Below are 23,502 nucleotides of genomic sequence, written 5' to 3'. Positions count from 1 at the left end.
AAACATGAAGACCAAATTTCACAACCAAAGAAACAGCAAGCAACACAATGAATTCACCACAAATTTCTGAAGTAGAAAATATTAAAATAGCATATTGTGTAAAACATACTCCAGTAATCTTGTTGTATTTACAACTCAGAATCTCAAAAATCTTTTTTGACAGTGCAGCCTTTGTAAAGAGTGTGGGAGAAGTCACAGTGATGTTTGATGAGACATCATGGCTGAGGTGTCAACGTCATATTAGCAAAGTGACAACTAAAAATACAAGATCTGCTGTTTTAGATGACTGACTCTACCTGTTTGATTCACACGTGGAGCTGAAAGGTATGCGCTCATGTGAGAACAGGGTAAGGCAAGTGAAATAGAGGAGGACAAGAGGGCGGGAGAGACAGGGAGGCTGGGCCGGCGAGAATGAATGAGAGGGAGGAGGAGGGGGAGAACTTTGACACTGAGGGCCAAAGGACAGGTTTACCAGACAGGAGAGGATTCAGAGAGAGAAAGACAGACTTTAGACTTCTGAACTAGTCAGTAACAACACGCCTGTCCCTCAGGCAGAGGAAAAAGAAAGAGGCGAAAGAATGAGAGAGTTGATTATCTAGAAAGGGTGCATAGCTTCTCTGTGACTGTGGTGGGATTGTATGTTTGGGAGCCTGAACATTTGGATTCAGTATGGATGGGAATTCCTGCTGTGCTTGTCCGATGGGGATTATTCCATGAATTGCTGGCTCTCGTTACTGATAGCTGATGGCGATGACAGCCCTGTTCAGAATGAAGTGGGGACATAAACCTCAAGTGGTCCAGCCTAAACCTCAGGCGCCAGTGCCCCATCTGCCCAGCGAGGATGATGAGGATGACGACGACGAGACATTGTCCATGAGAGCTCCGATACGCAGGAATTCACGGTTTTACCGTTCAATGAGAAAGAAAAAGTTGTCTTCATCTTCAGAACAACAAGAAAGTGAGCATTCGATTTATTTATTTATATTATTATTTGAACTCTAGAATACATAATAAACCACAACAAAATTTCTACAACTTAAACATTTAAAAATTAAAAACTCTTGGAGAAAAAACAATAAATTAGGTCTAATAGTATAAGGGGTGCACGATATATATCGGCTGATGATTAATGCCCAGCTACTCAGTAAAGAGATTATCTAATCAGCAGTAGGCTAAATCCCATAAGGTGCGTGAATCCAAGCTGATAATAAAGTGGATTTGCGCAGTTTGTCAGTTAACAAATGCTCCGTGTGAAATCACGCAACTGATTGAATTTACCACTGATTAAATAACCGGCTTTACTGACTAGATGCGAACTAATCGTCGCCGATATATCGTGCACCCCTAAATAGTATACAGATAATATCAGCTTTATTGTTTAATTATATTATAATAGGTAAATGATTATTGATGTTATAATAGGTGAAGCTTTGAGCACAACTTTTTATGAGACACAATGTAGCCTATGCTTCTGAAACTGATATGTTGGTTGTATTAGCGTTACCTAGCAAACGTGGTGGGGTCTATGCCCTATTGTTCACTGTATGTTGTAAAACAGTTTTCTAAGGTTTGTATAGACTAGCTTAACTGAAAAATTAACCCTCTTGGTTTTACTTGTGTGACCTTTACTGTGCAACCCTCTTTATAGTATCTATAAAGGTTAAATGAAGAACATGCAGTGACCTTTCCATTCAAGGTTCTTTAGATTAATCAAATGTTCTTCACACTAACTTCTTTTAAGAACCATCCCAGAAGGGTTCTTTTCTACTATGACTTCGCTGTGAAAACCCCTTTATTTTTAATAGTGGAGGTGAATCCACAACTGAAATCAATGCAGTTTTACACAAGTATCAAAAGTTAAGTGCTACTTCTTTAAGAAGTTAAGGCATGTTTGCTGAGTTTGATGCATTAAATGGATTCTTTTGATTTGATGCCACTGAAGAGTGACAGCAGTCATAGAGATTTTCTGAGAGAGCGAATGAAAGCACGTGATTCTGCCCCGCGGTGAAATTGCAAAGTGCCCGAAACTCGAGAAACTAGTTTAATTGTTTCTATGAGCACGAGCGTCTATATAGATGCATTACTTAGACCAAATCAAACATTGTGGAGAATTTGAATGATAAAATAACCCAATATTCTTAGGTGTGTCTCTGTTGTTGAGATTAATCTCTGTAGATGTCAGGATCAAAGATGACACTGTGATGTTCCTCTTGAAAGCATTAGAAAGACCTGCTCTATTATTGTCATGACAGTCCAACTTAAACCCATAAACAATGAAACTGACATCCCTTTCATCAGCACACCTCCGTAAACAATGAATCTTACATAATCTCTACATATGGTGCAAAAAATAGTTTTTGAAGCTATATTAATAGTAATGTTGGGCAAGTGTTCATGGTGATGTGTTGGATAAGTCATATCTGTGGTCTATAAAAGCTCCTTTATGGTTGCTGCCATTGAGATCACATGAATATTGTTCACTTTATCTTGGTAGCCATCTAATTATCAGTCACTTTCAGTTGCAGAATTTAATAATTGATGAATATAAGGTATTTTTTAACTGAAGACCTTTGCTTTTGTGTGATGGTACCTCCATATCAGTAGTTGTCAGTATAAAGTCCAAGAGACCACTGAAGAGAGCTATATGTTAGCATTTCTAGTTGCTCTGCTAGCACGCAAAACCCTGAAAGTGCACAAACTTGGAAGTCTTTGCTTCAATATTTTTTTTTTTTTTTAAATTTCAATTTTTCCATTTTGAGACCATTTTTGAACCCACATTACACTATCAGACCGTAAACAGATACCTCAAGTCAGTTTCACAATTCTAACTGATCTAAAATGTGTCACTGATGAAATCTCTGTGACTTTCTGTCTTTCAAAAAATGATTTTATCAGAATATGCTGCTATTGAATGGCTGTCAGTTGAGGTTTTTTGCCCACATGTTCTAGGCCTATTTATGTAATCAGCAACTGCTGAAGCTGACCAGCAAAACAACACAGCATGATATTTTATTAGTTAGGCCGGCAAAATACATCCTTGGTGTATAGATCATACACTGGTTTCTTCATCACCCATTAACACATTAAACCCAATGCTGTGTGAAGTCCTTGGCATGAGGTAGGCAATCAGCATCTTTTGCATTTTATGTGACACAGTTAATGATTGTATTATGCATAGGCCCTCACCTGCTTTTCCAGAGAAAGATGTTTTATATGTTAGATGTTATATACACCCTCTTAAATGGTGGATTTGCAATATGTTAATTGGAGTTAATTTTGAGTAGATAAAAGGAGAAAACTGTTTTCTGTTTATAGGAAGACATTAAATTGTTTATAGAAGAGAAGTTCTGAATGCTTCTCATAACATATTAACATGGATAAAAAGTAATAATATGATGTTTGTTAAGTGAATACAATTCAAGAACCACTCTTAGTGTGTTCATTTATTTAAGGATTTGTTAAACCAGAATCTTTAGTAAACATTCTTTAAAATATCCGGCTCACAGGGGTCACTTGCACCATATGTTTAGATTAATTAAAAAATAATAATAATGGAAAATATCATAAGACTTCATACTCCCAATCCAACTACAGTACATTAATTGTGTGATATATTGTTAATTTGTTCTTGAATTGGACCCTGAATGCACCTTTTTAAAAAAAAATTATGAACCAAAAATATCCAGTTCATGAGAGTCACTCGTGATTGCGAAGTATGTTTTAGAGTCACTAAAAATATCCAGTTCATCAGAGTTCATACTCGCAAATCTGACTGCATTATAGTTGTAGGTATGTTTTTGATATACTGTATATATTTTTCATCAATTAGATTCTAATGCATTTGAATGTTTTCTAATCTCGATATACAATTTAGGGAAGATAGAATGCAAAATATGATGTCAGGTTGCGTGCAGCCTGCGAAAACAACTCAATAAAATAAATGTTTTAATATTATTTTGCAATACACGGGCATTTATTGCAACACCATTTAATTGTGCCTGTACAGGTACAGGTCGCTCCACTGATTATTATCCATGTTCATCATGTCTGAGACACTGCTAAATTTTTAAGTGCATGGGTGACTTGATTACCCAGAATACAGTGCGCTGATCAGCATCTTTTAGTATAAGTCATGCTCTCCGCTTTGGTGTGGTGTTTGATTTTTGCAGTTGTCTGTTACTGTTGTGTGTGTGTGTTTGTGAGAGAATATGACTGTGTGAATATGTGCTGTTCTGGAATTTGTCACTTCTTTTTTATTCACTGACGGTTTGGTGTGAATATGAAGAGTCAGAGGGTGTGTGTGAGAATTTACTCCACTGCTAATGTTAAATGTAAATCTGTTTGTTTTGTAATGCTTCATAAGTTATAAGTGCAATGCACACACTCTGTACGGTAATCCCCCAGTCTTAATGTACAAAGTCTGTGCGGTGTTGTTACCCTTAACCAGGAAACAAGTCTCTCTGGGGAAAAAGGTTAATATTTAAAATACCTATATTGTTGTTGTTTATTTATATGGAAAGTGAACCAAATCAAGTTGGGTTTTATATTCTACATGCAGAAAAATTAAAAGAAAATAATAATAATAAAACTACCAGTCAATCTAAAATGTTTGAGAATATATAAAAATATAATTTGAAACATTTGACCTTAATAATGTTTATTATGTATACAGATAGTCCACAATACACTTCTTCAATATTGGTTTAAAGGTATCTCAGGATGCACCTCATAAAGTTTAGTAAATGCCCAGAATGTGCAAAAAGGTCAAATAAAAGACAGTTTAGATTTTTTGGTCATGACATTATTCCATTTGTATAATTTTATTTTGAAACCTGGTGTTATTCTAAAATGTGGAAAATAGTCATAATAAAGACTGAGTAGGCGTGTTCAACTTTTTACTGGTAGTGTATATTATATAAAATATGACTGTATTATAAAAAGGGGAGTAATGCATCACATTTGAAGTATTGAATGTCACGTAACATGACTATTTTTTCTAAACGGTCTAGACTTCTCGGTCCAGCAATAGCTAGTACTATAGTTAGTCAGTGTACCATATGTTTTGCTGATTTGTTCAAACAATGCAAAGCACACACACTTTTTGAACTCGGCATGCATCATTACAGTTTTCTTTCAAATTGCAGTGCCTTCTGGGAAAATAGCCCCATTCACTGCTGATTGCTGCTCCAGATCTGGTGACACTATTGGAAACTGGGTTTAAAGCCAATTATTAACAGATGCACAGTGTGACCATAAAATAACTTTAGTGTCACATTGTGGTGTAACAAATTGACCCCGATCTAGTCTGTCCTTGTTTTTTTTTTTTTTATCTGTATTTTAGGAGTTCTTCTTTTAGCTGACCTCAGTTTGTACTCACAGCCGTGATGTTGGTTAGTCAGTCAGGTGTGGTTTAAACCTCAGATCAAGTGCACATTCTCTCATAGACTAAATGTAGGAACTGGAATCTGCTGGATGAAGAAGTAGATGCCCATGACACAAGACACAATCTATTGCATTTATTCATTAAAAAAAATGGTCACCTGGTTTAATTAGAAAAAAAGCTAGTTAGACTTTATAGTAAATTTTAAATGATATCTTTCAATATATTTTTATGAACATTAGAAAAAATGTATAAATTTTTACATTTTGTTCAAAATTAGGCCAGAACATATTATAAAGCACCAGTGGAATTCATAGCAGTTAAAGTTTAGCATTCCTAGACAAGTCTGTCAAGTGCTCAACAGAGTTTTATTGACGCATGGATCAATATTTATTTAAGGAGTTTGACAAACATGCTGTGCAGTCTTCCTGATCACACCTAGTCAACTCACAATCCAGGAAAACAAATAGCACACTACAGTATAATTGCATGTGACTGAGCGAGCAGAAAGCCGCTTGGTCAAGAGAGCCGCTAAGGGAAACAGTGTAAGGAGGTAATGAAGCATTTCGGATGCTTTCTTTGTCCATGAGACTTCAAAATTTGCAGAGGAGACAAATTCAGGGGGAAACTGAACAGACTTTCTCGGCAGCCACACACACATAGACACACACATACACACACATAGACACAGTTACTGAAAGTCCCAGTTGAGGCCCCAGTTACACATTCCTGTGCCCACAAAGTTTCAGGCAGCTCAGTCAGCATTCACAATGGGCCCTCTGTGTTTATATATGAGTGTGTGTTTGATTTGTCGGTGTGTATTTGTGTGTGAATGTGTGTGTGGTAAATAGTAGTGAATAACCAGTATGTTTTTTTCCCTGTAATGAAGTCCTTTCTCTGGCAGTCAGATTCAATTGGTAGCCAATCAATCAATTTAAATTTCAATCAATCAATTTCAAGCCAATCAATTTAGCCAATCAATTGGTTTTACTTGTCTCTGATACCATGTACTTCTGATGGTTTTTTTTTTCCTTCTTATAAAAACATTTTTGTAGTCTAGGCCTGTCATGCAAGGAGTGATTTAGGTCAATTCAGTGTTGGTCTTTTCCAAATGTGTCCAAGCGCATTAATGCTGTTCAATTATTTTTCATTAATCTAAGCCCCTGCCATTCTCTCCATCAGGCCCCACTTCCTCTCCTAAACCAGCAGTGGACCCCACCTCCTACAATAGACTCAGCCCCTCTGCAGCGAATCGACTTCTACCCTCTCCCAGAACGCATCAGTGAGTGCACACTAACACATCTATCTGTCTGTCTGTCTGTCTTTGTCTTTCTGTCTGTCTTTGTCTTTCTGTCTGTCTTTCTCTTTGTCTGTCTGTCTGTCTGTCTCTCTCTCTCTGTCTGTCTGTCTTTCTCTGTCTTTCTGTCTCTTTGTCTCTGTCTGTCTCTCTCTATCTGTCTGTCTTTCGCTCTGTCTCTCTCTCTCTGTCTGTCTGTCTGTCTCTTTGTCTGTCTGTCTGTCTCTCTCTCTCTCTCTCTCTCTGTCTGTCTGTCTTTTGTCTGTCTGTCTGTCTCTGTCTTTCTGTCTCTTTGTCTCTGTCTGTCTTTCGCTCTGTCTCTCTCTCTGTCCGTCTCTTTGTCTGTCTCTCTCTCTCTGTCTGTCTGTCTCTGTCTTTCTGTCTCTTTGTCCCTGTCTGTCTGTCTGTCTGTCTTTCTGTCTCTTTGTCTCTGTCTCTCTCTCTGTCTGTCTGTTTGTCTGTCTCTCTCTCTCTGTCTGTCTGTCTCTGTCTTTCTGTCTCTTTGTCTCTGTCTGTCTGTCTTTCTGTCTCTTTGTCTGTCTCTCTCTCTCTCTGTCTGTCTGTCTGTCTCTGTCTTTCTGTCTGTCTGTCTCTGTCTTTCTGTCTCTTTGTCTCTGTCTGTCTCTCTCTGTCTGTCTTTCTGTCTGTCTGTCTCTCTCTCTCTCTCTCTCTCTGTCTGTCTTTCTGTCTATCTGTCTGTGATAGTGTTTGTGAGTTATTGTGTGGTGTGATCTATGATTCAGCTCTGTATGGTATGATCTTCTCAGGATGAGAGATGTTTGTCTGTCTGTGTGTGTGGGTTGGAGAGTTTAGAGTTGAAAACTGAAGGTGTGTGGGAGACTTTGTGTTTGGGCTTGGCTGTTTCTCTTTGTGTTCATGTGGTCATGTTTGTAGAGGACACCATATCTATCAGTGGGGACTCGATCTTTCAAGAAGGCTAAGAATTTCTTCAAACCTTTCATTATTTAAATATTAACAATATTCATGTGTCTTTATCAGTCCACCTTCTCGTTCTGGAATCTCGTTGCCGAGCAACGGGATTACTGTGCTGGGAGGAGTTCGCTCTCGGTCTCCTTTGGCGACGCCGGGAGGTTGGACGCGTAGACAAGAAATGGAAGAGCTGAGTGAACGGACGACAAGTGCCTGCACTATGCAGGACAATGACATTCACACCACTGTCGACCCTGACAGCATCACACTCCGGTAAGAGAGACAGACAGAATAGAAGTTTTTTAGTGTGTAACTTAAATAACTTCATAGACTGTGTGCATTTATATATTTATAAACAATGTTATCTATCTATCTATCTATCTATCTATCTATCTATCTATCTATCTATCTATCTATCTATCTATCTATCTATCTATCTATCTATCTATCTATCTATCTATCTATCTATCTATCTATCTATCAAAATTAAATATTTATACATTTATGCATTTTTAGGTTAAAATAAATATGGATATATATAAGGGAATAAGCACATTTTTCATAATTTAAGAATCCCTTTTTCCAGTTTATTGTCCTGTGTGACACAAGTTTTTTTAATTAATATGATCTCATAAAATTGTCAATAATTGTACAATAATTATGCATAAATCTGCTGTTACTGCTTAAAATGTCATTTATCCAACCATGCTTCAGTATACAGTACGTATATTTGTATGCATGCAATATTTTTTTATATTTGCATAGTTGCATGTATAGAGCTTATTTATGCACGTATATTAGCTTGCACAGTATGTTCATTTTTGATGTTTGCATGTGGGCACATGTGCTGTATGACTCAAATAGTACTCGCACGACTCTGCTGATGGATTTGACTTATTTAGGTCTATACGGGTTCAAATGTAATAAAGCTAAATGGGAATTAAAGTGTGAGGAAACAATATTCCCCTCATTTAGAAACATAAGTAGGACTTAAAACAGCTGTAGGGTGTTTTGAGAGCGGGCTGACGTGTTCTCATTTTGATACTCACACACACACACACACACACGCTTCCTCTTATCTCTGCTAGTCACTGAATATTGGGTTTTTCTCTCTTTCAGGCTGGTGAGGAATGGTGAAAGTCCGCAGAAGATGGCAGTAGAGAATTCCTGCCGCAATTTCAACATTGTGAAGAGCGTTGGTGAGTGAACAAAACACACATGCAGGAAGGGAAAGAGACCGATGTGCTGTAACGATGCATGCTAATTTATGTGCCTCAAGTTGAACTGTGTAGGCAACTTTATTTGCAGTTGAATTTTCAGCATGGATGTGCTAGATGTGTACGAGACGCGAGTGTGTGTTAGTGTGTGTAGGATGAAGGAAGGTGGAGTGTGTGGGTGATGTCTTTTTAAATATATTCTGGAATTACAGCAAGAGAGAGTTATCTGCTTTCTTCACCAACACAACATCATTTTATATCATCTCTATTTCCCTCATCATTCGTCTATTTCTCTCTCCTGTATCTGCATCCAAGTCTCTCTTTTCTTCACTTATTTCCACTTCCTCGGTTCTCCTCCTCTTTCTTTTGTAGCTTCTTCTGGTAACATCTTATTTCTTCTTCTGTTTCTCCATTGTATGCTCTATTCATTTCTTTGCTCATCATTTTGCTGCATTTATTTTTCTCATGTATTGGTCCATTTTCTCATTTCTCATCTCTTCTCACGTCTCATCTCTTCTTTTCTCTTCTCATCTATTTTATTTGTCTCATCTCATCTGTTGTCATGTCTTGTCTATTATCATTTTTTCTTCATCACCTTGATTTATCATCATTTGAGCGGCTGGATCAGTTCCTGTATAGCAAAACTATTTATTTTATTTAAAAATTACCAGAGAGAGAGAGAGAAATATTTTAAAATGTATCTCCTTTTAATATATGTAATAATTTATATACATTTGACATTGCATATTTTAAAAATAATTTTTATGTAAATATATAAAAAAAATAAATTGAGGAATCAGAAATGTATTTTTATAATATTTGTTAAATGCATATATTTAGTCATGTATTTTAATTTAAAAAGTACATCATAATATATATATATATATATATATATTAAAAACGAATATATTGAATTTATGAGGGTTATATATATATATATATATATATATATATATATATAACCCTCATAAATTCAATATATTCGTTTTTAATATATTTATGAATTTATGTATCTTATATTAAAGTGTATGTTATTATGAATATATTTGTTAAATATATCTGTTTTGAAAATACAGTAATAAATTTTAAAATTAAATTTATGTCTAAAATATATTTAAAAAATATATTCCATTTAATTATACAAAACGCAAAACATTTTAATAAGAAATCAGGAATGCACATTCATAATATGTATAAAAATGGAAATTTAGCTATTACCTATTTATAATTTCTATCATTTTTCTATTGTTATTTGACATTTATCATCTCCTGTTCTAGACGATCAGCTTCTCTTCTCTTCTCTTCTCTTCTCTTCTCTTCTCTTCTCTTCTCTTCTCTTCTCTTCTCTTCTCTTCTCTTCTCTTCTCTTCTCTTCTCTTCTCTTCTCTTCTCTTCTCTTCTCTTCTCTCACTCTGTTATGTAACCGACTGTGCTGAACACCCACCTGAAGTTCTTGTTGAATGTCCAGGACATTATGCCACTGCTTTCCTCTGTACAAAGTCACCCATTTGAGAAACCGACACACACACACACACACACACATACACACATATAGGCAGTATGCACATGCTGTTATAATGTAGATGCACAGAAAGGTAAAGAATGAGTGAATGTGAGGTCAATCAGCTCATATAGTTGATGTTTTCAGCGCTCAAGGAGCCTGCAGTAAACTTGCACAACTTTGTTGTGACATCCGTTTCTGCTGACAGTTATCTTCGAATGCTGAAATTAAAAAAACTCTTATATATATATATATATATATATATATATAGTGCATTTAATATATTCCTGTATATACAGGAAATGACAGATAGTATTAAGATGCAAAGGTATTTAAACTTTTGAATGGGATCATTTTTATGAATTCAGTTATTATTTTGTCTTGTGGAGTATATTTAAACATCTTTTATGTGAAATAGCTTATTCAGGACAGTACTAAATAAAAAAATATAACATGCAATTTTCATGATCCCCCTTATTTAGTTTCAATTATGCACATTCTGCAGAGGGTGTGTAAACTTCTGAGCACAAATGTATACACGCATGAATGTATGCATGTGTGTATATCTACGCTTCTACTAAAATAATATTTATGTTAGACTTGCATAGAAAATAGCTTCCCTGGCGAGTAGCCTTGAAGTGGCTTCAGTTTAGATGCTTTGCAAATGAACAAACAAAAGCTTCACACAAGCTTACATCGAACTCAGTCATTTCGTAAGAGGCACATGTTGACATATTGGATGTTTAGAAGCGTGAAGGAGAAACATGCATTTACTATAGTGCGCTTTTAACGTCTATATATGTGCTAAAATATCGAAATGTGTGAAAATGGTGTCCTTCCGAATCATCATTCTGTGCTGTTAAATGTGTTTGTGTCCAGATGTTTTGTATCAAGAGTACAGAGACACCTCTAAGCAGCAGGAGATCGAGCAGCGTCGACAGAGAGATGGGCTTCCAGCTGCAGGGTCAGGGGTCACGGCTGCACCCGCATTGCAGCTACAGCTGAGGAACGGCATGCATTCACTGAGCCTCTGGCAAAACCTGGAGGTTGTGAAAGACAGTGGACTACTGAAGACCCTAGAGCCAAAGGAGATCATAGTGCAGGAGGTGAGACGCATGCTGTGAATTGACTGGAGTATAAACTTTTGAACTGTATGTGCTAACAGCAAATACACTCAGCAATAGCAGTGCATGTTAACTGAATGTGTCTCGGTCTCTTTCTGTAGGCCATGTTTGAACTGGTGACCTCTGAGGCATCGTACTACAAAAGCCTGGAGCTGCTGGAAACTGACTTTCTACGAAACCCTCTGCTTGTTAACACCTTGAGTCAGTCTGACATGCACTTCCTGTTCTCCAACATTAAGGACATCATGAAGGCAAGCGAGAGGTATGTGTTTTGGGGCAACCTATGTGGTCAGCAATCAGTTTGCTACACTTGTGGTTTCCCAATGCCAATCTATGTTTCTATTTTTAGTAGGTGGCTAACGGGGCAAAAATGTAAAACCACATTTGCCTAGACCACAGTGACTTTTCTCATCATTAAAGTTTGAGTGGCAGCATTAGTATTATTAGTTCCAGTTAAGCAAAAAACAATGTATTTTATGTTAAAATATACCAAATGCTGTCAAACAAATATCAGGAGGAATCAAGAATATACAGTCATATATGTTAATATATGTTTGTGCTTCATTTTAAATCAAAATATCTGTCCAAATATACATTTTATATAAATATACAAAAAAAGTACAAAACCGCTTAAGACATATTTGTTAAAACACGTAAATGTTAAATATGTTTTGAATATATGAAATAATGAAAATCAAAATTTGTCCAAAATATATATTTTTAAATACATTTTATATAAATATACAAATATCAGTAGAAATGAGAATGCGCTAAAAATTTATCTATCAATTTATATATATTTGTAAAGATACATTTATATAAATAATCAACATATATCATATAAAAAAAATATTCATAATATTTGTTAATATATTTTGAAAATATTTTGTAATTGATGTATTTCAAATAAAACAAATATATCCAAGATGCATTTAAAAAAAATACAATTTACATATAAAAAATATGCCAGGCGAAAATGTATTTATAATATTTTCATAAAATATAATAAATATAAGTAATGTATTTATTATTATTTATTAGTTTACTGTAAATAAAAATATAATAATAATTATTATTATTATTATTATAAAGAAATGTTTTATTCATTTTTATAAAAATAGTTGCTTTTTTTATGTAAAGTCACATATTATGTCATCTGCCTTTACTAATCCAATAAATAGCCTTCAAATTTTATGTAGTTTAAACTTGTTCACGTAACGGTCAATATTAATAAACTTCACAAAATCTTGCTTCAGACATATTTCAGAAGTGAAAATTCCTCCCATTCACCCTGATACCAATTATTGCCCACAGGCTAAAATTAAAGTGTTGGTGTGATTTGATTCCAGTCAGTAGCTTTGTAGCATGCAAATCCGCCCACTAATGCGATGATTCATGCGCATGAGTCAGGAGGAGCTCGCCCTTCCAAACCTGCTCTCTAACAGTGAAGAACATTGGATTACAAGATTGATTTGAGTTTCTTTCTTACATAAGATGTGTTTGGATTGTTGGTGCACATCTAAGCTAAGAGAAATGTTTAATTTCTGCATCACTAGAGGCTCTAAACTAAATTGGCCAGATGTATACTAATGCTAGTGGATTTCTGAAGTAATTGCCCATGCAAAACTTTTCAGTTATGTTTGTTTGCATATATTTAACTATGCTAATACTTACATACACATGTAAACAGAATGTACTTTCCCCAGTGCCACTTAACTACATATCTTGATTGTATATCCAAAATGTCCCGCAGCCATAATATTGTTGTATAACGACGATGACCTCATATTTCCGCAGGTTCCTCATGGATCTGGAGCACAGGATCGAAGAGTCCATCCTGATCTCAGACGTGTGCGACATCGTTCATTTTCACGCTGTTAAACACTTCCAAGTCTTCATCAGCTACGTCATCAACCAGGCGTACCAGGAGAAGAACTACCGACGGATACTGTAAGAGAACTGAAATGAGATATATTGAATTCAGATATGTCTATTTGTCAGTTTGTTACCTTACGGTCACAAAATACATACTACGAAAGTTTTGTGAATGCAGTATAGGTGATCGATTTAGCAGTTTTGGGTTATTTTGCTTACATAATGTGTCATCTTTCAGAATAGTGTATAGGAAACATCCAACAAAAACTGAGGCGTTTATTTTAATGCACTTTATCTATTTGTGTCTGTAGATTTCAGTTACAATACATATATTTAAAGGCCGTTTTATTAAGTTTTCATTTGCACTTACACTACATTTTATTGCAATGTTTTTACAGGAGGGGTTTGTTTATATGTAATTCAACTGATTTCTAGAACAATTTATTCCCCAAAAAGTTGGTAAAAAGCTTTTTTTCCCCCTAGCTGTTGACAGTATTTTTTGTTCTCTCTGTAATTGTAATGAAACAAGAATTTTGAAATGAATTCATTCAATATTTAAATTCTTATTCCGGAATTTTCTGCCAATTAGTGCATATTTAATTAGACATCGTCTCATTTGCATAATTCAGAAACATTTTAGAAAACATTTCAAAAAGCTTTTAATGCAAAAAGCTTTTAATTTTTTAAAGGTGAAAGTTTGGTTATAACTGTTAGTTAAAATTGAGTTAGTCCGTAACATTTTACAGTAAGGTTTCATTTGTTAACATTAGTTATGTATATTAGTTAACATGAACAATATGTGATGTTAAGTTCAACATTTACTAATATATTATTTAAATGAAAAGTTAACCTTCTAGGAACTAACATCAACATTTTTTATTAACTCATATTCACAAAGTTTAATAAGTGTTGTAAAAAAGCATTGTTAGGTAAATTGTTAGTTGCATTGTTTGTTCATGCTAATGCATTAACTAGTGTTAACAAACAAGATCGTAATGCAAAACATTACCAGTTAATCTTTAGTTATAAAGAGTTACTTGGTCAACCTGCTTCATCATGCTGAATTTGGCTGGTGAACAACTAAACTAACATGCAGATTAGTTCTGGTCTGAAATGCTTTCTTTGCCTCTCTGCGTAATAAGCTTTAGAACATAAGAGTATTTCCTTGTTTGCGTCGTAACCGAAACGCGTGACGTTGTACGTGATGATTCCTGTAATTAAATGTGACACAGTGACTTGACTTGACTGGTGGGTGTGGCTTATACAAGGAACAACAACAACAATGCATCAATGTGTCACCTATAGTCTTCCCACGCTTCCTTCACTTAGTGAAATTCCATGACATTTTAAATTTATTAAAGTGATCATATGACCACTTACTTGCCCTCAAGCTGTCCCAAACCTGTATTTTTTTAAAGAGCTCAAAAGCTGGATTACTGATAGCGTGAAAGTGTTTAATGCAACATAAACCATGATCCATGTCTTCTGAAGTCATGAGTGTTATTGATTGTGGCTGTGCACAATAAAGGTGGGGTATTTTTTTGGACAGTAGTGTGGGTTTGTTGTGTAAATCTGTCTCTGCATGTACAGTATATTCAGTGTCTCACAGACCAGCTGTCTGGCTGGATTCTAGCCTGAGGCTTCAGTCCTCGCTGGCCTCTGATGTGTTGTGTAAGGGTTTGTGTAGGTGCTTTCATTCGTGTGTGTTTGTGAGCGGGTAAAGCTCTTGGGGCTTTCTGCGCATCGGCCCAGAGGAGTTTCAGTGCTTTCCATTCCTGTTAAGATTAGGGTTAAAACCACTCTGAGTGTGCATTATGTTCATAACAGCAGCTGGGTTGTGCATCAGAAACAATGATGTTTTGTTGTTCTAAACCACACAGGTTCATTGAGATATAGCTACTCTAACCTCATAAACCATCTTCCTGCTTTGTGACCTAGTTAAGTTCATTTCAAGTAGTTCATTGTGTAGTCCTAGAGGCAATATCTTGCTGAATAATAATTATATTTATAACAATTAAAACTATTTTTATCTTTAAGTAGCATAAATGAAGATTAGGATGCTATCCAAACTCATTTCTCTTGTGCAATCAAAGTGCATTGCAAACTTCAATTTAAGCCGCTTTCTTCAGGCCACCTGCTGGTAAAAAGGCTAAACTTCACATATTTGTCCAAAATCCGTGTTAATTTTTATGTTCGTAATATCATACTAAAATGCTAGTCATACTATCCAAAGTTTCTGTATGCAGAAATGAATCTAGTAATTTTGGCAAAATCAGATTAGAAGCACACTACACAGAATAATGTTTCCCACAATGCAATGTTCATCCTACATGACCTTCCATTAGATGTGTGATCATCAGTAACCGTTTTTAAAACACCTCTTTAATTACTTATAATTTGATTGGACTGCCATAAGTTTAGACACTTTTATTCAAAATAAAATAAAAAGTAAAGAGTACTTAAGTAGTATGCTCATATCAATCCGCCTCAGGCCATTGAACATGACACTGACTGAATTTGAAATGTGCATTTATGCAAATTATTTTGAAGAGATAAAGTACACAATCTGCATTTGAATATCTGATCTGTGTTGAGTTTCTCCTGGTTACTGCCATAAACCAAAACCATTTCCAACTTCGTTATGGTTTTACTTTTGGTTGTGGACTGTAAATGTGGTTTAATCACGATGTATATATATATTATATATATATATATATATATATATATATATATATATATATATATATATATATATATATTATTTATAGAGAGAGAGCAAGAGAGTAGTGTGTATTTTATTTAGCTACTTTTTGTGTAGCTTGCCTATCGCTGCCTCTTTGTTTTAAAATGACAGACTATATTTGCATTAACACACTTGTTCATAAATGCCTGTATTTGTTTTTCAGACAAGAAAATACTCTTTTCCGAGAGAATATATCCATTTTGGAGAATCAGCCAAAAGTGAAGGGCCTCTCGTTTACCTCCTTCCTCATCCTCCCTTTCCAGCGGATCACACGACTCAAACTACTTGTTCAGGTACTGTTCTTGAGGAACTTGTGTAGGGAATCGGATGTCTTAGAATTAGTCTGAATTTAGCAAAACTGCTTCTTTTTGTTCCAGAATATTCTGAAGAAGGTGGAGGAAAATTCAGAGAGAGAAAAGACTGCAATATTAGCTCATCAAGAGCTGGAAAGGGTAAGTGTGTGTGTGTGTGTTTTGATTCCAGGGTGTGGTAATGAGTCTTGTTGATGGTAAGTCTCATTGTCTCTGTACTTTCACCTGTCAAGCACGTCTCACTCTATTGTTCGTGGTACCAAGGTTACCGAGCCACACCTCTTCTCTCTGACTTTAACAGCTGTGATGTGGAATGCTGCTTTTTGTTCTTAATTATTTTCTTTAAACATTTGAAAGCCATTATTGCAGCATTCATGTCATTCACGTTATTATGATTCAACTGCTATTCAAGTCCTCGGACTCAAATGATTTGCTTTTATGGCAACAATCATAATGCCATGCTGAGATTTGTTGTGGTTGTTTACAGGAAATACATAATCGCTGCATTAAGTAACCACCATATGCTTTTGCTAAATTTTTAACAACAAAAACTGCATGAATTGTGAATAGGTTCAAAATATAAAATATAAACTTATCTGACTACCTTCCATTAAGCCTGCTACCATTACTTTTCTAATTATTTTTTTTTCTAATATTACACTGTAAATAATGGAATATATGATATTTATTTTATTTAAACTGTTATAAAATGTAATTAATGTTATCATATATATATCATGCGTCAGATGGTATGGTTGTTTTGTATGTGACTTCATAAAACTTTCTATTTTATGAATTCCCTAATGATGCAAAATGTTTTTAATGCTCAAACGTATGATTCTGATTATTAAAACAATCAAAACACTTCAGTGGTTCTCATTTAAAACTGACTCCGAAGACCACAAGGCAAAGTTTATGTCCCAGAGTTCATCTGCAGTTTGATACGTCTGATAAACAAACAGCTGATACTTGAACTCCAGCTTGAAGTGAAACTCAAAGTATCATTTAGTCAGATTTGTTCCTGTGTGTGGGAGTATGTTTTTCTAATTGTGATGACAACATTTCTGAGGGAATAGTAAAACCTGATGAACTGGAGACGTTCCCACAAGGAAATCAGTTTAAAAATGGGTTTAATAATGGTCTAATCTGTATCTAAAGATGCATGCAAATGTATTTCAAGGTTAGGGTGTATATTTGGGTTAGTGTAGAGTGCTTATAATTAGCTCTTTTTAAAATGGAAGCGAATGGGAAATCCCCACATGTCAGGTTATTAATGTACATGTGGGTCTCTCTCAGATTGTGAAGGAGTGCAATGAAGGTGTGAGAAAGATGAGTCGCACCGAGGAGCTGATCAGCATCGAGAAAACGCTTGAATTCAAATCCAAGGTACTGAAAGACTAAAGATGCCATGCCATAACCCTGAACACACTCTTCTACTGTACTTAAAGGAACAGTTCACTCAAAAATATCATTTATTCATGTCATTCAAGACCATATGACTAACTTTCTTCTGTTGAACATGAAATGAGATGTTTAGCAGACCGTTAAAGCTGCTCTTTTCCATATAATGAGATTAAATAGACTGGTGTCAAAAAAGCCTTAACATGTTAATTCACTGGAAATAAAACAAATAACATTCACAGGTGTAAAAAAAAAACAAAGATTTGACTGTTTTACAATAAAATAATTTTTCTTTAGTAACACAGTGTTATTTGATGTTTCTAATTACTTGTGAAATTTAGTATCGATTAAGTGAAAATTATTTCAAATCCTATACCAATTTTTTTTCAGTATAGTGTTTCTAATTTCAATGTTAAGGGTTTTATTTATTTATTTATTTATTTTTAACCACTATTTTGCATTGTAATAATAAAATGTGACACATACACCAATGCATTTTTTCTCTAAGCAATGCCTAACAATGCAAATTTTGACCCAGTTTAACTATTCAGATGCAACATATTTGTGGAAAATATGGTAATAGCTATATGTGATTAACAAAATAAAATGTAAGCCATTGTGCGCTAAAAATAGTTTCTAGCTGTTATTTGCATTTGTTGACTCAAACTTGATGTATTTCATTCAGTTATGATACATACTGAATGAGAATAAATGGCATTTGGTTTATTAATTTCAAACGTAGTGACATAAAAAAAAACACACACACACACACACACATCTTGAATTCATTGCCATGCATTTTCATTCTATAAAAATGAGCAGTGTGAACATTCTGTTAAATATCTCCTGTTTTGTTCCACGTAAAATAGTCATTAGGGTTTGGATCAATATGAGGTGCAGTAACTCACACGTTTTTGTGTGAACTATCCCTTTAGATGTTACAAGAGCTCTTGGTAAGAAGTTTTTCCAACCCTCATCTTTGTAAAGTGCAGTTGTGTTCTCTTGTTTGCAGTCAGTGCCGGTGATTTCTCACTCTCGCTGGCTCCTGAAGAAGGGAGAGGTGCAGCAGATGTCTGGACCCAAGAGCACCAGGACCATGCGCAGCCGCAAGCTCTACCACCCCATCTACCTGTTCCTGTTCAATAACCTGCTGCTCATCACCAAACGCAGCTCCAGGTCTGTGACATCATCAGCTGCACGACACGATGTCATCGGTCGCTGATAAGAAAAGGGAATGATGTCGTCTGTTGATGTGGACAATAATATGGTTAAATAAATGATAGAATAATATATTATATAATATTTTTAATTTGTAATATTATATACCAGGTAATGTAATAGTAGATAATGACAAATATTTATTTATATCATTATGAAGAATTTCAGTATAATAATAAATGTAGTTGTAACTATTATAAATGAAATAATTATAATAATGAATAAAATAAATTGTATTGATTAATATTGTAAAATAAAAACTACAACACATAATGCCATATTAAATATATAATTTTAAGGAAATAAAAAAAAATCCTATAATATTTTAATGAATTGTTCGAAATTATAATTTAGATATTTAGTTTAGTTTTAATTTTTTATGATATAAAGTGTATTTAATTTTAGAATCCACACAAAACGATGATATTGTCCATTAGTGTGGACACTAAAATAGTTATTGTTATTGTTCTCAGTGTGAATAGGCCTTTATTAAAAAAACAAAAAAACGAAATGAAACGAATGAATTCTGAAATGGGTCAAAATGGCTAAATGTTGTCTGAGTAATGTACTTGACTGGTGTTTACTCGCTAGTCTCACTCTCCCCTGATTGTTTTTGGGTGTGTTTTAAATGTGTGTTTCAGTGGAGAGAAGTACCAGGTTCTGGACTCCTGCAGTCGCTCCATGCTGAGGACTGAAGACCTGGAGGATCAGGGTCAGATGCTGGCCTCGGTGTTTGTGCTGAAACTGCTGGAGAACCAGGAGGACAGAGAAGTCAGCTACATGCTCAAGACTGAAAGCATGTGAGAGCGCAGTCCTGAACCATATCACAGAGATTACAGTACATGTTTGCTTTGTGCACTAATGGCTCTCTGAATGTTTACAGAAGCGATAAACTGCGCTGGATATATGCTTTGACTCCAAACCGTCGTACGAGATTCCTCTCCACCAGCACTCACCAACCAGGTACATCACATACATGCATGCACACCCTATGTATGCGTTTGATTTGAATTAAAGACATATCTTGAATGAACATTGGTTTGGATAAAAGCTCAAGCGGCTAAATGTAAAAATGGGGTACGTCTGGTGTCTGAATCAGACAAGATGATCCCATCTCTATTTGTCATAATAACACAGTTTCCATTTCTGTCATCATACTAGTTAGCTCTGTAATTGATTAAAAAACCCATTTCTCAGTCCCGTTCTTTTTTATCATCTTTTACTGTCTTATTTTTTCCTCTCCCAATAAATAAGTGACATGAAAGGGTATTTTATTTTCATTTGATTTCAAATAGAATAAATAATATAATAATAAATAATATGAATATTTTTTCTAATATTATACAGTAATATAGCATACAATGCTTATTTTATTTATAACAATATAAAATAATCGAATAGTGTATATATATATATATATATATATATATAAATAATATTTATTCAAAATATGATGAGTAATTAAAAATATTTATTTTAATTTGTAATCATAAAATAATTTTTTATTTAAATTTACATATAAAATAATGTAAAAATAATCTGTTCATTTGTTATATTAGATTATTTTAATATTGTAAGTAAAAATAATTAAATATTATATCGCATTTTTTATAAATATTACATATTAAAATAAATATTACAAATACTATTGGAATTGATATATTACAATTTGTAATATTTAATTTTTTTAATAATATAATTTAATAATAATAATAATGTAGTTTTATTTAATTTAATTTTACTTTGACTTGAGTGAGTTTCTTTGTGTCTGTGTGCAGTATGATTTATTGTTTTCTGGTGCATGTCAGATTCTCCACAGGTTCAGTGCATCCAGTCGTACTCCTCTCAGGAACCTGATGAGCTCTGTGTAGAAATGGCTGATGTGCTGCACATTCTGGAGTGCACCGATGATGGTAAGAGATCACAAACGCATCGACAAACACTATACATCCTTAAAAATCAGTCAGTGTTTGCTTTAAAAGAAAGACTTGCAATAAGCCATGCAACTTCATCAGACTTCACTGTTTATTGCCAGATTTGTGACTTTGTCTTTCACTTCTGCATCATCTGCTGTCATTTGCATGCACTTGTCTCACTTGCTGTGTTGCTTCCTTTCACCTGTTCTGTTTTACTATTTTTGTGACACATCCTTCCTGTTTTTTTTTTCTCTCTGAACGTTCATGCCATATCCGTGTCTCTCCCTCAGGCTGGATGTTGGGTGAAAGGTTACATGATGGTGAGCGAGGCTGGTTCCCCATCCGTGTGGTGGAGAGGATCATGAGCGCAGAAGTTCGGGCTCAGAATCTTAAAGAGTGTCAACGGATCCAGCAGGCTCAGGAAGGAGCGCAGGGGGCCAGAGCTGCCTCCAGGGGGCGCCGCCAAGCCAAAAGCCCCCAATACACTCCCACCTGGACTGACCTGTAGATAAGGAGCAAGAAATGGCATCGCATAACCACCACAACCATCCTACGTTCTCCCATTTCCTGACCTGGAAGCGGCGCCCCCTAGATGTCGTGGCGAACCGCTAGTCATTCTGTGTCCAGTGTTTTATTGAATACATGTCCGGCGTCACACTGAGGACTCAACAGGGTCGTGGAAGAGCTCTTGCACTATAAGCACGTGTGTTTCTGAATCGCTGCTTCCATACAGTCCTAACACGCTGTCAGCATGAAGGATTTCAACTTCCGCAATCACACACGGGGACACATTTGTGGTGAAGGAAAATAAACGCTACATCAGGACTTTTGTAAAGTCGTAATGCCTCTCTGGAAAAGGAATGTATTAATGTGCATGGTCACACCTTACTGGTTTAGGACAAAGAGGATGTACTGTACCATATGCAGCTCATTCTCCTCCCATCCACATGAAGAACAAACCGAAAATAAGAGAGCGAAGTTAATCAAATGCACATATATGGCATTTTGAATGCGGTAATTTGAATGAGGTAAAAACTGCAGATGAAGAACACTGAGGCGTTTTTTGCACGTGCTGCATGAAAGTGTGTGTACAATCACATACACATTAAACTATGTTTTCCTACACAAACACACTACACACAAGAGAGTAATATTGTTAAACCAGTCTAACAACTGTGTCCTAACCAGATGCAACATGGTAACTTTCCAGCAACAAGCCATTTGTCCATTCTGAAAGAGAAAATGCTCCACGATGAAGTTTAATATTAACTAATCACATTTTTGAATCACCTGTTTGTTTGGATGCACAAACAATTGATATCCAGTTTATATAATTAAGTTGGCTTGAGAAAGCCAACTTACTGAAATCCTATTTTAACTTATTATTATTCTTCTTATTTTTCTGGCCGCAAAAATTTTGGACACTAACTCCTAGACCGTTCAAGCTCCATACTCCAAACTCGGGTCAGACCTTCATACTGTTCTGACTCGGTGTGCTATATCTTTTCAGACTGGTTTGACTTACGGTTTTCTTAAAAATTAATATTAAAAACCATAAAAATGCCCATAGACTTTCATTGACAGGATGTTCAGATGAACCAAGCTCCAAATCCCATTAGACACAATCAAGCTTTGATGCTAGTCAATTTAAACTCATTCAAACTCATCTAATCTATCTATCTATCTATCTATCTATCTATCTATCTATCTATCTATCTATCTATCTATCTATCTATCTATCTATCCTAATATGCTAATCATGCTAAAATCATGCTAGCAACATGCTAGTTGCATGCTAGTCATGCTAGAAAATGCTAGCAACATGCTAATCATGCTAGAAACATGCTAGCAACATGCTAGTCGCATGCTAGTCATGCTAGAAACATGCTATCAACATGCTAATTGTGCTTGAAACATGCTAACAACATGCTAATCATATTAAAACATGCTAGCAACATGCTAGTCGCATGCTAGTCATGCTAGCAACATGCTAGCAACATGCTAATCATGGTAAAATCATGCTAGCAACATGCTAGTCGCATGCTAGTCATGCTAGAAACATGATAGCAACATGCTAGTCGCATGCTAATCATGCTAGAAACATGCTAACAACATGCTAATCATGGTAAAATCATGCTAGCAACATGCTAGTCGCATGCTAATCATGTTAGAAACATGCTAACAACATGCTAATCATGCTAAAATCATGCTAGCAACATGCTAGTCGCATGCTAGCAACATGCTAATCATGCTAGAAACATGCTAGCGACATGCTAGCAATATGCTCATAATGCTACAAACATGCTAGCAACATGCTTATCATGGTAAAATCATGCTAGCAACATGTTAGTCGCATGCTAATCATGTTAGAAACATGCTAACAACATGATAATCATGCTAAAATCATGCTAGAAACATGCTAATCGCATGCTATGCATGCTAACAACATGCTAATCATGCTAGAAACATGCTTGCAACATGCTAGTCATGCTAGCAAAATGCTAATCATACTAGAAACATGCTAACGATATGTTAGCAATATGCTAATCATGCTAGAAACATGCTAGCAACATGCTAATCATGGTAAAA

General features: G+C 35.2%; 1 protein-coding gene across 1 annotated transcript; it reads left to right on the top strand.

Moving 5' to 3' along the window:
• The first annotated feature begins 422 nt into the window (after positions 1–422).
• Positions 423–21,751, top strand: ngef (neuronal guanine nucleotide exchange factor). Its single transcript, XM_059513920.1, has 15 exons — positions 423–958; positions 6,563–6,662; positions 7,677–7,880; positions 8,727–8,806; positions 11,205–11,431; positions 11,551–11,711; positions 13,247–13,399; positions 16,231–16,360; positions 16,445–16,519; positions 17,675–17,764; positions 18,792–18,955; positions 19,639–19,797; positions 19,881–19,960; positions 20,806–20,910; positions 21,204–21,751. Exons 1-15 carry the CDS (start codon positions 745–747, stop codon positions 21,419–21,421), a joined length of 2,160 nt encoding a protein of 719 aa, XP_059369903.1. The 5' UTR covers positions 423–744; the 3' UTR covers positions 21,422–21,751.
• Positions 21,752–23,502: the final 1,751 nt, after the last annotated feature.

Source organism: Carassius carassius, chromosome 28 (genome assembly GCF_963082965.1).
Source record: "Carassius carassius chromosome 28, fCarCar2.1, whole genome shotgun sequence".
Lineage (NCBI taxonomy): Eukaryota > Metazoa > Chordata > Actinopteri > Cypriniformes > Cyprinidae > Carassius > Carassius carassius.
Note: the sequence above shows the minus strand (reverse complement) of the source record. Positions and strands in the feature narration are given on the sequence as shown.